A 16,382-nucleotide genomic window follows, 5' to 3' on the forward strand; every position below is an offset into this window, starting at 1 on the left:
AAAAGTTTCATTTTCTGGTTAAATAAGAGTTAGAAAAAGCCTTCCTCTTCTCCCCTCTCCCAGAGCATGTTACTGAAAATCTTTCTAAAATGCATTATTTGACTTTTTCTGCCTGATTCAGAGAAGTTTACTAATTCAAAATCTTTTTGTACCTCCTGGTTATTACTCGCTCATATTTCAATAAACATTTAACTATGGGTTGTATGTCAGATGAAAAATGAGAGACTGCCCTCGAGGAATATACCATGCTCATTTGTCATTGTTTGAGTGCTACATTTGTATAAGTATAAGGCACTGGACTAAATATGTATAAATACTAGGACATGCTCCAGAAACTGCTTTTAAAAACAGATTGAAAATAGGAGCTTGTTTTTCCTTTTTTTTCCTTTCTTTTTTGTCTCTCAGAAGGCTAAGAACAAAATCTGATTTTGAGATTTTGAAAGTATTGTCTTCAATTTTGTAGAAAGAAACATCATACCGAACTGTCTTTCCTTTATAAACACCAACAGAAAATGTTCAATTTTGGCTTTGTTTTCTAGTTGAAGCAAAATGTCAACAGGAAAGACCAGCTGTCAGACGTAGAAAGAAGTATCTGTGGATGCCCTGTAAGTACTCCAGTGCGCCTTCTCTTGTGTCCATGGCTACTTATGCTTTCCAGATAGTTTAGCAGCCCAGCATCCCAGAAGTAGTAACTCACGGAAAGGGCAGAAGTACAATCCTTACCAGAGGTCCAAGCCTTGACTGCAATCAGGCCTTTGCTTGGGGGTACCCTTTTATGTTTTTCCACCAAAGTAGTAACTAACATGAGACTCTTCACACAAAAACTGTTCAGAAAATATTAATGGGCTGGAAATTCAGTAATCTTAGTTGACTTTTGTCATTTGGACAGGCCAGGGGAAGGGTTGTTTTTAAGTCTGTTTTGTCAAAGAGAAGAAAAAAGTTACAGGGAGAGGGAAAAAAGTCTCCGTTTTTGAACATGAACTAGTCAGAACAATTTCTGGCATTGCCTTTTCCTTTAGCTATCAGTGAAAATAGATTCTCTCTCTTGCATATGTCTGGAGTCTATTTCTTAACCTAAGCAACTGCATTCTATACATTTTCCTATAGAATTCCCTTCAAATTGCTTTCTCTCATTCTGAGCCAGACTAGCTTTTAAAGGGATAGAGATTGGACCTGTGGCATCATTGACATAAGGAACTCCCAGGTGAAGAAATTCCTTTTGACAAAGCAGGTCAGCCAGCAACTTCCTACAATTTATAGTCAGTCACTTAGAACATTGAGAGTTGTGTTTATGCAGGACCATCCACTCTTAAACATCAGAGACCTGCCTTGACTGTCCATCTGGGATGGACAGGATGCTGCTTCCCTCAGCCTTTTAAATTCCCCTCTTCCCAAAAAAGCTAATCAAGAAATTTACAATATAAATCAACTTCCACAAATATATTTTCCATTTACTCATTCTAGGCTCAATCTAAGAAAATAATTTAGTTCATTGAAAATAGTTTTCAGAGTTGAATTAAGCAACAAAATGGATGTTGCATAGTTATTCAGTGACGTCAAATGGCTTACAGAATGGGATTATACTAAAGGATTTTTTTTATATCAAAAGCCTTTTTTTTATGTCTCCTCAGCTCCAACCAAGCAAAGTGCTTGGTATTTAATAAAAATTCTTAAGGCAATCTGGAATAATGCTCAGTTATAAATAGAAGGTATATACACCTTTGACCCAGCAATACTACTGGTGAGATTATATCCCAAAGTGATTAAGAAAAAAGTAAAAAGAACCCAAATGTTCTAAAATATTTATAGCAGCTCTTTGTAGTGGCAAAGAATTGGAAATTGAAGGGATGCCCATCAGTTGGGGAATGGATGAACAAGTTGTGGCACATGATTATGATGGAATCCTACTGTGCCAAAAGAAATGATGAGCAAGTTCATCTTTTTTATTTTTTAAGGAAAGACCTACACAAAATTATGAAAAGTGAATTAAGTAGAACCAAAAGAACGTTATATACAGCAACAGAATTAATGTTTGGAGAATAATTTTGTGAATGTCTAACTCCAAAGAAAGAACTGATAAATACAAACATGAAAGACATAGTTTACACATACATACATACATGCGCATATATATACATATTTTTCCCCCCCCAAATGATGCCTTCTCTTGTGTGGGGAAGAGGAGGGAGGCACCTGGGTATTTTAATATAACCAACCAACAAATAAATTAAAAGTTAAATTAAATTTTAAAAGACAAAAATTCTTCTATTAATTGGTTATCTTATTTGAATTTTACATTTGAATCACAGACTCTATCAGAAGGCAACAGATTCCTAATTAGAGTACAAGATGTGGCCCAGCTTTTCTGTTGCAATGAGGAAGACTGCTTCTCATTAAGGTAAAAGGAATGTAACAAAAACCACACAAAGTCCTGACATAATTCACTAGGCATTCTCAATGGCTGGTAGAGAATGGCCAAAGATATTATTGTTCCTCATTCCCTCCCAAAGTCCAATGGCCAGGATTATATGGTGGGTTGCTGCTTTCCTCTTTGGCTCCTGTTGGCATGGTGCTTCGTAGTTTATAAAGCCCTTCAGTCACACCAACGTTCTGGTGTAGGTATTTCATGCTACTGTTGTAGTTTATAGATGATGAAACAGATGCTCAGGAACTGAAGTTTTATTCCTAAGTGGACAGAGCTGACATTCAGATGCATGTCCTCAAGCATAAAGCTTTCTTGCTGAGGCAAGATCTGAGCAAATACAGTTTGTGTCCTTACAAGACAGATGTGGGTTCTAATTAATTTTTCCTACCAGGTCCAGGCCTGGTGCCTCATTCAGGGCAGGTTGTTAGTATTATGATTACTGAATTGAATGGAATAGATCATTAAAGTCAATGCTAAGAATTCACTCCATCTAATTGGCCAACTACTCATAGCAGAAACAAAAAATTTAAAAATGAAGCCCTAAGTACTTCTGACTATGAACTCTCTTTTTTGTTTTGAAAGCCCTTGTCTCAATACTGTGATTAAAATCAAGCTACTTCATTCCTGAACATGATGGCTGCCAAATGTAGAGAAATCAATGATTCTATATATCTTTCTCTCAGGAGAATTGCATATCACTTCAAGTTAGTATTTCCCAGAATTCTTCCCACTGGCATATGGCAGGTGGCGTATTGTAGCTTTTGCCTCATTTAAAATCAGATTATACAATTATGCCATGATTCTCTTTGTGACTATAGGATTTTTTAAAAAGTCTGTCAGGTAGGATAGAGAAGAGCTATCAAAGTGGAAACTGTCAAACTAGAAATTCTAAGCAAATAGATGGAATGAGGAAAATCATAAGGAAATTATTTAGGTTTTCTATTATGACTCAAGCTTTGCTATTCAATTTCTTGTTATTAAATCATTCAAGCTGCTTTAAAAATATGTAAAATTTATAACCTCAAAACTTTTTCTTTAATTATGATGCCTGATCTTGACTCCAATGAGCATATCGTCAGCTTTCTGACAAGCCATGCACACAAAACTTAACATTATTGTGCTGAAGTGTAGGCTTCAAGTACAGAGAGTGGGCTGGTAGAATAAAGCAGAAATGATTTGTGTGTTTATACCTGTATCTAAGGGGAAGAGTCAAGGTAGCCCTATGGGAAACATGAACAAAACACAACAGGAAGAAAGTACTAGACAGACAATTGAATGGATGTATGACTTTGCACAAGACATCTGACATCTTTGTTCCCATTTCCTTATTTTGAAAGTAGTGGTGACAGTCTCACAAAATGACTTTCCCCTCAGTCCTACCAATCCTTCACAAAAAAACTTTTAAACCAATGTTCTCATCTCTGCTCATTTCAGGCATGAATCCATGTAATCAATAACACCAATGTTATGTTCACTGACAGCCAGGGATCATGTATTTCTAGCATTAACTGCAACTCCTTTCTTCCCCCCCCCCATTGGAAAATTTAGGATTTTTGTTTATAATGACCAAAAAAAAGTCATTCTAGAAATGTTGTAGGAGCTCAGACAAGAGTCCTTTCCATAAAATTCCTTCACTAAAAAAAAAATGGTAGGGTCTCCCAGTGCACATTCTCTAGAATATTTGCATTTATAGAGAAACTTGTGAAAATGACTCCATATCACCAGAACTTAATAGCTGCATTTCTTCATTCTACCAATACAACCTGATGATCGAAAAGGCAGTTTAGCCCATGAGTAACAACATATAGTAAAATGGCTAAGAACAGCTAAGATCTGTGGTCACTGTATATTGAAAGTACAGTAAATATGTCAATTCTAGCATTTAAGGAAATTTGGCAAATCTTATAAAACAGGGTGCACTTGCTACACGAAGCAACTTGAATATCCCAATGAGTGTAAACTTAAGTCAGTAACATTTGTGTTTCAAGCAATGTAACCGAGTCACAAACGATTTCCAAGCCCTTTTTTGGCTCATTAAAAACCAAGATAAGAAGACAAATATGAAATTGGTTGAGCATTTCCTTTCTGTTGTTCTCATGAGTAACTAAAGGATTATTTATCTTCTCACATTTTATCATCTGTCTTATCCTCGTTTGGCTGTACACAGTACAGTGAGTTGGAGGTTCAAGAAGTAACCCCACTCTACACATGAGGAAGTGGAACGTCAGAGAAACCGTGGCGTGCAAGGTCACACAACCACTTCCAGTCACAACTGGAAGCCAGGTCTTCTGACTTACCAACCTTTCATCAAAATGAGAAAAACTAAAGCACTGAGACTATTTTTAGTTTTTTTAAAAATATGGGAAAAAGTCTTACTGTTGGCTTTCTTGGCAGACAGTGTTATGAAATATGGACATTAGCTCAGTAGTCCAAACCAGTCTAGCCGGACTGGTTATCTCCACATCATTTTTCAACAGATTCAAGGGAATGTTACTACTCGGATACCAGACCCATTCAAAGGGTCTACAGTAACATGGGCTCCATTGGCTAATTCATGATCCTGTTTTCTCCCATGTCAACATAGGCTATATGAACACATCCACGATCTCAGCCTTTTCCTCTTCAGTGATGCACTTCTTGTTTCTCATCGGACCGTCACTCACACTCCATTTGAGAGGACTACTAGGACAACTTATCAGTTTCTAGCAATAGCAGCCCTTCACAGACTGCTAATAGAAGACATCCCAGACTCCAAATGTATGTCCTCCCTCTTCCAGTCGGGTCGCTTTAGGATGCTGCAGAATTCTAGAGTTCATAGAGGTCTACAAAGTACTAATAATGTATAGAACTAAACTTTTCATTTACCAGTTGAAATTCACAATTCCCCAAGATTTAGATTCAAATACTTAAGTCCTAAGTGAGTTCTAAATTATTTTCAGGACAGATGGTAAAGGAGGAGAATGCTGGGTATAGTCTGACATGTTAACTTGATGTCTGAAAAAGGAGACTTCAAAAAAATTGAGAAAAGAAAAGTGTGTTATTCCTTTAGTTGAAAACTCAAATTAAATTTGGCTCAAGGAGGATGAAGAGCTCCAAGAACCTAAATCCTGATAATACAATGATGATAAAATCCAAATGAGGGTCATAGCTAAAGAAACCTCTCTGACGATATTAGAAGCTTCTGAGTGAGCATAGATTAAAAGGGGCAGGCAGGGATCATGCAAAGAGGGTGGTAATAAAAGATGCACATACAAGCAAAGGCAAATTACTAACCAGTGACCCAAACTTGTAAGAATGGGATCAGGTCAGAACAGCTGAGCTGAAAAAAGTGTTTCAGTTTTGTTTTTAATTAGAAAAAGCTATGATGGAACATTAAATCCTAATTCTGCTGCTTATTTCCTACCTTCAACAAGTCTAAACTCTCTGGATCTGTTTCTTTAGAAAAAAAGGAGGGAGTTGAATTATGACTTCTAAGGTTAATTCTAGCTCTAAAGCTATTTTCATATAACTTGGCTTAGCTCAAGTGAAAAACCTGGGAATTTTAGTTGACAAGCAGAATGTATGAACAGGCTGATGTAATCTTCTCAAGAATTATACCATTTGGGAGCAGCTAAGTGGTTCAGTGGATAGAATCAGACCTAGAGATGGGAGGTCTTGGGTTCAAATCTCACCTGAGACAATTCCTAGCTATGTGACCCTAGGCAAGTCACTCCCCCCTACTCCCTCACCACTCTTCTCCTGAGGAACCAATACATAGTATTGATTCTAAGACAAAAGAGTTAAAAAAAAATACCATTTTCAGTTCTGTTAACATATGGAACAACATAAATAAAGCATCCAGATTAAAGAAAGAAATAGACCCAATCTGAATTCACCTAGAGACTTTGGACATTTCCAGGTAATACATTTTATGGAACAACATAAAGCATCCAGATTAAAGAAAGAAATAGACCCAATCTGCATTCACCTAGAGACTTTGGACATTTCCAGGTAATACATTTTAAGAGACTTCTTAACCAACAGGAATGCATGCAGAGAAGGATGATGAGGATGATGGTTGTTCAGTTTCACTTGTGTCCAACTCTCTGTGACCCTGTTTGGGGTTTTCTTAGCAAAGATCCAAGAGTGGTTTGCTAATTCTTTTCCCAGTTCATTTTACATATGAGGAAACTTAGACAAACAGGGTTAAGTGACTTGCCCAGGGTCACACAGCTAATGTCTGAAGCTAGATTTGATTTGAGGAAGAGAAGCCTTTCTGATTTCAGGTTTGGAACTCTATGCACTGTGCTACTTTGCTGCTCCTGACAAGGAGGCTAACAGATCTGAAAATCACTGTGTATGATGGGTAGTCATGGAAACTGAAGTAGTTTATCCTGGAGCTGAAAAAGTTAACAGAAGTCACGATCATAAATCTTCAAATATCTAAATGTGGAAAATGTGATAAGTGTTGTTACTAGGGCAAAAAGGTTACTATTAATTATAAAAAGATAAGATTTTGGCCAAACATCAGTTCTTAACAATTGATATGTATAGAAGTATGAAATGTACTTATCTCTATGGTTTAATTTTTTTAAAAACCCTTCCCTTCTGTCTTAGAATTGATATAAAGTATATTGGTTTCAAGGCAGAAGAGTGGTAAGGGCTAGGCAATATGAGTTTAAGTGACTTGCCCAGGGCCACATACCTAGGAAGTATATGAAGCCAAATTTGAATCGAGAACCTCCTATCTTCAGGCCTGGTTTTCTATCCCCTGAACCACTTAGCTGTTCCTTTCTGACTTAGTTTTAAAATGTTCTGGATTATCTCTCATTGTTCTTTTACATCAAGAGGCAAGTTAATGATATGCTTTTAGTTGAGCTTATCTCAAAACTGAGTTTTATTCATGGAAATCAAAAGAACTGACAAAGGCCATTCTTGGATTTTATTATCTAAAAGCTTTTTTCATTAGTTTCATTCTCAATACTCAACACAAAAATAGCCTCCTATCCATTAATCACATTTATTTCATGTTGTATATTCTGTAGTCAATTTATCAAGCATTTATAGGATTCGCCATCTATGTATTCATTAGGAAATTAATCTCTTATTTACAAGCTTAATATATGGCACAAACTCTCTGAACAAGGATTTTTCATAATAATCCATTCACTGAATCCTTTGGGAAAATGCTAATTGGTTTCTTATCCAAGATAAATGAAAAAAAAAAAACTTTTCTGTTATTTGGATCCTGAACAATTTTTAGGAAACTCTGTGGCTAAAATCTGTTACCTAATAATCTATTTGATAAAATTAAATGTTTTCAGAAAATGCTAATGATTAATAACTAATCCAAATTCTTTATCAGCTATAAATATCTTTGCACACTAGCCCCAAAATCTTGAGTCCTTCTAGCAGAACACTGTTAATATAGTGAACATTTTTTGTTGTTTCACAGATATCAAGAATGCATTTATTCTACAAGGACAAAAACGTCAATGGATTTGTTCAACAGAGAATGAGGATAAATGTGTATGGTTGTCGGTGTTGCAGAGTGCAATAAGAAGCAGTATAGAGAAGTATGACTGGACTTAATGAAAACACCAAAGGAACCACTAAATACTCATTATTTGTTCTGAAGGATACAGGCTAAATGTTTTAAGTGCTAATATTAAAGTGATTCATTGGTTGGAAGTTTAACTAGGATGGAACTTTCAAAACTTTTAAATGCCATGACAGTGACTTATGCTCAAATATTTACTATAATTAACAAAAATAATTAAGCCTAACATTTGGATCCCTGTTTTTGGTAACTGATTTTAATATCCACTGTTAGCATGTAGTGATTTAACAAATTTATTCAAAGATGATAGTAAATTTGGATTCAATGCTCTAATAAATAACAAAACCAGGAGGAATTTCACACACACACCCCCACACATATTCTTTCTCTCTCATTATAATAATAGGAAAAAAATGAATTTAAAGCCAAAAGATTTCCATGTGAGACTCAGCTCTCCCATTTAATTGTTTGATCTTGGGCAAGTCACCTTCCCTCCTTAAAAGCCAGTAAAATTCAGCTGTAAAATTTGGACACTGTATCAGGCCATCTATAAAGTCTCTACTAGTTTTAACATTCTGATTTATTAAATGATACATCTTTAAGATCTTCACATTCATCAGGCATATCCCAACTTAAATTTTCTTCAAGCTAATAATATATTAAAAATATTTACAGAGAGGTCTAGATAATAGAAATAATTTATTTCTTGAAGAATTTGGCATGTTTTCTTAATGTTACTATAGTCCTAAATTTAGATGAAACAAGAATCTGGAATATAACACACTGTCTTAAAAGTTTGAAGGTCAGAGAGGCTACATTACAAAAGATTTAGACAAAAGGATATCTTTGGGTTCAAAGCCTACCACTGGTTCATACTAGCTGAGTGACCATGGGCCAATCATTTAATCTTTCTGTGTCTTATGTTGTCAAAAGAAATGTCTTCGCTGGGATTTCCTTGGAGAGAAGCAATCACAGATCTGGTCGCGGGGCGGGGGAGAGGAGGGAATAGATTTCCAAAGATATTTAAACATATTTCAGACATTTTATTTTCATATACAGTTTAGCTTGGGAAGATCTTCCTTCTGCCATTCTATTTTATTTTCTTTCACAGAAAAACTCAAAATCACTAAATATGAAATCTAGCCAAATCTACCTACACAATATTTTGTCTGATAAAAGCAAAAAAAAAAAGGATAATAATCTTTAAAACAGAGAGACAACAGACTTACTGCTGAAATAAGCAGTTGTTTAGGTTTTTGAAGTATTCTGACTAGACCATTTTAATGAATTTTTAAAGTTCTTCTGGGACAGTCATTTAGAAATTGATTTAGTAAGATGTATGTAGTACCTTCACTTTTCTTAGGGCTATCTTCATTACCTTCTTGCTTCCTAAGGCAATGAGAAGTGTTTAGTTAGACAACAGAGGCAGAAGAATGTGAAATCTAGTTAGTGGTTTTTGCTAATTGGCAGATATAAAATCAGTGTCTTCATTTCATGATGCAGAAAACTCTTACTTAGGTTTTTAGTCCCAGTTAAGAAAGAATCAAAAATGAAAATATTGTGCTGTTTTATTGGTGTAAAAATCACACATTTGCTAGTTCTGATTCTGCTGAGATACATCCATGCAGTTTAACATCTATGATCCCACAGCCAGAATAAGCCATTAAATAGATTATCTGCTGTTAGTCAGCAATTAAAGCAAATTTACACATGAGATCAAAAGGCATGTATCATACAATATACAACAAATCCTAATACAGTACATCAACCTGAATAGTAGAATACACTCAGGGAACTCTGTTAATGGTGTAAAGCCTGTCTGTATGCCCAAAGAATAAGGCCTAATGACAAGATGACAGACAGTAACCCAGAAATCCTAAGTATTTTGTTGGAATTAAAGTTCATAGAGGTATTGACACACAATATATGACAACCTGTTACAGTAAAGACTGGTGGATATGAATTATTAAAAGATAAGTGTGTGGAACATGCAGATAGAAGTGATGGCCAGGGGGTGGGGGTGGGGGTAGATTTAATCTCTGTTAGGGATAAAAAAAATCCCCCCCATGCCTTTTTTTTCTGTAGAAGTGAGTTGAGAAAGGACCACTAGGTTCCCTACATCATAGTTGTTTGCATGAATTCTGCTAAATCAAAAATGTATGGAAAAACTTGACAGGTGATTTTTAGCTACACTCTGAAGGGTTATTAAGAAACTATGAAATATGACAACTTGGTTGATATGGCAAGGCAGCCTGCGAAGACTCTGTGGCACCCTGAATGATTTGGTTTATTGCAAAGAAACGGGCTGCTTTTTCTGTACCTAATATGTAAGCAAAGAATGCTTTGCCTACTACAGTACTGTCAATTTTAGAGACTATGAAGGGAGTCTGTTTTTGTGACCTACTTTAAAAATAAATGTATGATATGCAAAGAATGAAACCCAGAGAGTTAACTCTAGGAGTCATTACACTTTACTGTTTTACCTTTTCTAAAGACATTTCTGTGGACAGTGCTTGACATGCAGCTGAGAAGCCCGTTATGTACATAAATTCCAGTTTAAAGTTTTGGCCACTTAAACATAATACAAGGGACCAATATCACATACTCCTTATGTCAGGGGGTCAACAAGGTTTGGGAGTGGCAACAAATACAACATTCCTTTCAGAAAAAGGTCATCCTGGCCCTCTTTATTGTTGAAATTAAAAAACAAAAAACAAAAAAAACCTTAAATACAATGGTGAACATACAGGACAAAACAACCACAATACTTAATGTTGAATAGAGAGCAGTGAGCTAAATGTCTGGTCTTCAAACTGGCTTAGAGAGAGCCCAATACCCCATTAAAAATGAATATGTTCACAGTTAACGGCAATTGGCTTATAGGTGAGAGAATGGCCGAAGCTGTTCCAGTTGAACTTCCAAGGAAATTCTCTCTTCAAGAACATCCTAAAAAAGATTAGGAGATGTAAAAGTAACATATACAGGAATATTTCAAAGAATACATTTCCTATTAACAACAATGTACCCTGCTTTAAGAATGTATCACATTCTAATAGATGAACTTCTAAAACAATTAGGAAGTAATTATTTGCTTTACATAATACAATGCTACATAAGGATTTCTTTGAAGCGTTCCTCAGGTAAATTTAACTTTTTTAAAATTAGGATTTAGGCAAATATTTTTCACATATACATTTACTGACTTAAGGAGGCTGAATCTGCCTTTTAAAAAATCAGAAAAAAGGAGGATTGTTCATATCAAGATTAACTCTATGACACATAACTTATGAAATCATATATAAGAACTTTTGAAGCAGAAATGGATCTGTCAGTTTAAGTTTAGTTTTTGGTGATCGAACTTAGCTATATTTCATTTTTTTTTGGAATATCTTGGATTTCATATAAACAATGCAATTTTATTCTTCACAGCCATGTTGTGATCATTGCTAAATCTCTACCTAATTACTAATATTCATTAATGAGAAAGTCACCAATTGTCACCAATTTGTACCCCTAGTACCCAGTACATTACCTTGCATATAAGAGGTGATTAATTAATAGTTGTTTGTGGTAGTGCTGTTAAAGATTCAAATTCTCATTAAATTATTTTAAAAATACAGTGTTTCCCCACAGAAACAAAATACCATCATAATAGATTTTTTTGTCATAGTTACAGACCCAGAAAATGTCATTCATTACCTTTAATTGTTGCTGCAATTCACTATTCAATCTGGCCAAAACTGTGTTGGTTTCCTTATTGCGTCTAATTGATGCCTGAATAGCTTTCTTATCCTTCCCAACTGATCTGAGAAGATAAAGGGGAAAAATATATTCCATTTCTTATCTTTGAATTCCCTTCATCTCTAGAAATTCTATCCTACTCCTTTCATATTAAGACATAGAAGACATTTTTTGCTGTTCTATGATAATTCAACTCATAACGATCCATATTCTAGAAGACTAAAACTACAAATAAAAGGAATTTTAGAAGTTATAGTTAAAATATTAGTCATTTTAAAAAATTATAAATTAAAAAACAATTCTGACCCATGACTTAGTTAAATAAGATAGAAATAAAGAAATATAATGGCTTCCCCATACCTTTCCAAATCAGCCATTATGGACTCTGATAGAAAGGAGAGAGAAGGAAAGCAGAGGACTAATAAAGAGGAAAAAAAGTTTAAAGCAATCTATACCTACCAATAAATGGGAAAAGTTACTCAAAGAACAAGTGTACCTTTACCCAACTCAATCTGATGCAACCACAATATTGTTCAATCTGAATAGGAAAATAATATGGCTTTAAATTTTAGCTTTGGTTACCTAGGTATAGAAGGCTGTGAAGCTAGAACGGCAGCTAAGACACCTGTCTTTTGTGAATGTTCATCAACTTCTGGTCTTAGTTCATCCTCTGATTTTAATCTTCTACGAATAGGCTTAGGAGGTGGAGCAAGAGGTGTTGTGCCTTTGCCCTAGAAGTAATACAAAATAATTAATAACTAATTCCCAATGTCTGGCTATATGCCCTACATAGAGTAGATGCTTAATAAATTGATCTTGATAAAAACCTTATTCAAGTTATTATTATTCCAAAGGCCTTTATGGACAATGAATAACTATTGGCATAATAAGTAATGGTAATATTAACTATTGAGTCCTGGGAGACCATATTCAATTTAACTTTATATTTCAAAACATTTCCTCTTCCTTTCATCAGAAGCAATAATATATACATGGGGACAATCTCTAGAAATCCAAGTTTATGTTACTTCCTAAATAATCTAGATGATGGAAATGTTCCAGAGAAAAGATCAATACATTATCAGTTTCTTTTCTATAAGTTATTAAAAATAAAGACTTGGTTTATATAAAACAAATTTTTGTAACTGGGAAAAATAATCTAGATGGCAGTTGTTAACCAAGAACTATAGGAATTAGTTTACTTTGACTATAATGAAGGCTTCAAAAAGCATTTAATAAAATAAGGCACAAAAATACATTTCTTTCAAATTCCCTTACAAAAAAATTTTATAGAATGCCTCAGATTCCTCTGAATCGGAAATTGAACTAATGATTCTTAAAATTAATGGGACTCAAATCCAGCATCAGATACTTCCTACCTGTGTGACCCTGGGCAAGTCACTTAACCCCTATGGCCTAGCCCTTACCACTCTTCTGCCTTGGAATCAAAACATAGTACTGATTCTAAGACAGAAGATATGGGGTTAAAAAAAATTTAAATAGGTCACTCACTGATTATGGCTTATAATAAAATCATCTCTTATCCAGAGATGATTAAGCTAAAGGAATTTATTGCCCTAAAACTTGAAGAACTAAAAAAAAAATACATATCAAATTCTTTCTTCCCATGATTCTATCCCCTCTCATCAATCTCACAGGTTCAATTATCTTCATGTAGATATCTTTTGGATATATCTTTTAGTCCCAGTTGTTCTTCTGACCTCAAGGACTACATGATTAATTGCCACAGTTGGACTTCTCCATCTAGACTTCATAGAAAGCACCCAGAGCACCTCAATTCATTATCTCCAAAACAAACTGTTAATTTCTAAGACTATTCCTCCCCCCTCTAAACCTTTCTACTTCTGCTGAAAAAACTTATCCTCTAGAAACTCAGGTTCACAACTATGGAGTCACTTACTTTTCTCTTCCCTCAGTCCCATTTCTAAGCAGTTAAAATATTTTGTAGGTTTAATCTCCACATCTCTGGCAACCAGCCCCTTTTCATCCTTCACATAATTTTATCACCCTTATTTAGGCCTGTTTCATGTCTTTATAGGGCTATGACAGTAGCCTAATTGAACTTCCAAGTTTCTAGTCTCTCCCCATTCAAACTACAAAATAATTTTTTGGATGTCCAAGGCCAACCATCATCGCTCTTCAGCACAAGAATCTTTAAATAGTTTATTGCTTCTACCATATACTACATGATACCACATGATTAAGTAAAAAACATTTCTGCTTGGTACTTAACACATTTCACAATTTGGATCCAAGTGACCTCTTCAGATTACTCTGGGATCCAATCAAACTAGCTTGCTTGTTAGTCCCTAAACTCAACATTTCATCACCTATCTTTGTTGTACACCATGCCTGGAATTCATTCCTTTCTTATCCTTGCCTTCCTAGTTTCCTTTAAGGTTTAGCTCCTGTGCTGTGTCCCACAGGCAGCTTATTCTGACTTCTGTCTCTACTCAAATTGTGTGTCTGTATCTGTCAATATGTTGTACCACTTCAACAAAACAGAAATTCCTTAACTTCACATACTAATTTTCATTTTGTCTTTCTATTCCTAATTGCTAAAATAGGGTTTTGTCCAGAAAAAGTCTTTAAATAAGGGTCTGTTGTACTGGAATTTCCCTTAATAAATATCAGTTGTTTTTAATTAAATACACTTAAGAAAAATTTCAATTTAACTATTGACATTTCACACTTATGAAGGAAAGGGAGAGGAAGGAATCAAGAGAGGTGTAATGGAAAGAGGGCTAGCCTTAGAATAAGGAAGGGCAAATTATTTAACCTCTCAGTGTTCCACAGAATTATCAAGAAGTAAGTTATTATATATGGCTTGCCAATTTGTGCTATGGCAGGGAACTGGATGGGTTGGCAAAGAGGGGATGCTGGTGTGTTGGAGTTACTCTGGTAAAATCACAAGCCTAAACAACAACAAAAAAGAGAAAACAAGAATATACCACTAAAATTACTTTAAAAAGACAATTATGAAATCAACTTGGAAGGGTGAAGTTACTTTCCTTATGTAAGGGTTAAAATGGGGTTTTGACAAAATAAGAGAGCAGCTTTTAATAATTTAAGTTTTAATTAGAATATAGTAGAATTGTAAATTAATATTATCCCTTTAAGCCAGAGAAAAGAAAACTTCTGGCAGCTTTTAACAATTAAATATGTGTGTGTGTGCATACATATCTCTCTCTATATATATATATGGAGGGGGGTGGGGAAGAGAGAGAGGGAGAAGGAGAGGGAGAGGGAGGGAGGAAAGAGAGATTACTAATCTTATTCCCTCTAAGTATACCTAAATTTCCTAATACAACCTAAAATTTCTAAAAACCCTACTCTGTCTTCAAGAACAGGTTCTTCTGCCTGGTCAGACCAGTCCTAATTTAATATACTCTACCTAAAACTGATTCACTAACTACCTATCTACACTAATAAACAGCCACCACCCACCTCCTTAAATAAGGTTTATCCTTCAACTGTCAGTGTTTAAACTCTCAGACGCTCCTTGCTTCAGAGACTGACTCCTGTTCCCTGAAGTTTCAGAGGCAAAAAATCCTCTAAAGGCTAAAGCCAAAAAGCCCTTTAAATAAGCTCATGCCTGCCTTTATAATCCCACAACACCAGCAACCAACCCCCAATGACCCAACTCACGCCCAGCAGCCAACTTCCCCACAACTGCTAGCCCTGACTGTCAGTAACTGACCCAGCCTTAACTTCCTCTCCTCACTGTCATCAACTGATAGCCTGCAAATGATGCTTGCTCAGCAAGGCACTCCCTAGTCCCTACTTCCTATCACTGTGGGCTAGTTAATTGCTACACATCTCTATGGTGAGAGGACCTCCAGCTACCCCATTAAATTAAAGAAATTAAAGAATTCTTTTTTACACTTAGCTACACTAAAAGCTATAAAAGAACTACTTGGGTTGAATTTCAGCAAATATTCTATTTTCCAGACATTAGGAAAACCTTTCTGACTGTACTGACTATGATATGAAGCCCTGAAATGGGCTGCTAATGGAAACTATGGTGTTAAATAAGATGATCTGAGTATAGTACTGTCTGAAGGCAAAAGAATGAATTCGATGATTTCTCATTCTCTTGAAGTTCTATAAGTTTTTAAGTCTCTTAAAAATTAAAACATGACATATAATACTGTATATGCATAAAAATAAACAAATATTTTAAAAGGCTCTTTGATACCGCATTGGCAGGAGCACTAGCAGCTGTCTTTTCCTCAACTCTTCCATCTGTTTTGGCAACTCTAAGAGAAGCTGAAGGTTCAGAAGATTTTTCAACCTACAAATACATAATGTATAAGTAAGCATTTAGAGAGTAATTAAATCAGTTAAGTAAAACAAACCTGATGATTTTCTCAGTGCTACTACCACCTCTAAATTATTTTTTTTTAAACCCTTACCTTCCGTCTTGGAGCCAATACTGTATATTGGTTCCAATGCAGAAGAATGGTAAGGGCTAGGCAATGGGGGTCAAGTGACTTGCCCAGGGTCACACAGCTGGGAAGTAGCTGAGGTCAGATTTGAACCTAGGACCTCCCATCTCTAGGCCTGGTTCTCAATCCACTGAGCTACCCAGCTGCCCCCTCTAAATGATTTTTAAAGATTAAAAAAAATCTATAGCACTTCTGGGACAACTAGTAG

General features: G+C 35.3%; 2 protein-coding genes across 8 annotated transcripts in view; one reads left to right on the forward strand and one right to left on the reverse strand.

Annotated features, from left to right (window-relative positions):
• The window catches only part of ECT2L (epithelial cell transforming 2 like), a 111,094-nt gene extending 102,904 nt beyond the window's left edge, over positions 1–8,190 (forward strand). The window contains exons 19-22 of the mRNA XM_007484635.3: positions 540–605; positions 2,310–2,398; positions 5,010–5,182; positions 7,860–8,190. Of these exons, the coding sequence (XP_007484697.2) occupies positions 540–605; positions 2,310–2,398; positions 5,010–5,182; positions 7,860–7,996 (465 nt within the window). The 3' untranslated portion in view covers positions 7,997–8,190. The remainder of the gene's footprint in view (positions 1–539; positions 606–2,309; positions 2,399–5,009; positions 5,183–7,859) is intronic.
• A 1,324-nt stretch (positions 8,191–9,514) lies between these two features.
• The window catches only part of REPS1 (RALBP1 associated Eps domain containing 1), a 97,317-nt gene continuing 90,449 nt past the window's right edge, over positions 9,515–16,382 (reverse strand). For all 7 annotated transcript variants that reach the window (XM_056818876.1, XM_016428923.2, XM_007484633.3 and 4 more), the window contains 4 exons: positions 15,925–16,020; positions 12,288–12,436; positions 11,664–11,769; positions 9,515–10,910 (listed from right to left, as the gene is read on the reverse strand). In XM_056818876.1, coding sequence (XP_056674854.1) covers positions 10,842–10,910; positions 11,664–11,769; positions 12,288–12,436; positions 15,925–16,020 — 420 coding nt within the window. In that variant the 3' untranslated portion in view covers positions 9,515–10,841. The remainder of the gene's footprint in view (positions 10,911–11,663; positions 11,770–12,287; positions 12,437–15,924; positions 16,021–16,382) is intronic.

This window comes from Monodelphis domestica, chromosome 2 (genome assembly GCF_027887165.1).
Source record: "Monodelphis domestica isolate mMonDom1 chromosome 2, mMonDom1.pri, whole genome shotgun sequence".
Lineage (NCBI taxonomy): Eukaryota > Metazoa > Chordata > Mammalia > Didelphimorphia > Didelphidae > Monodelphis > Monodelphis domestica.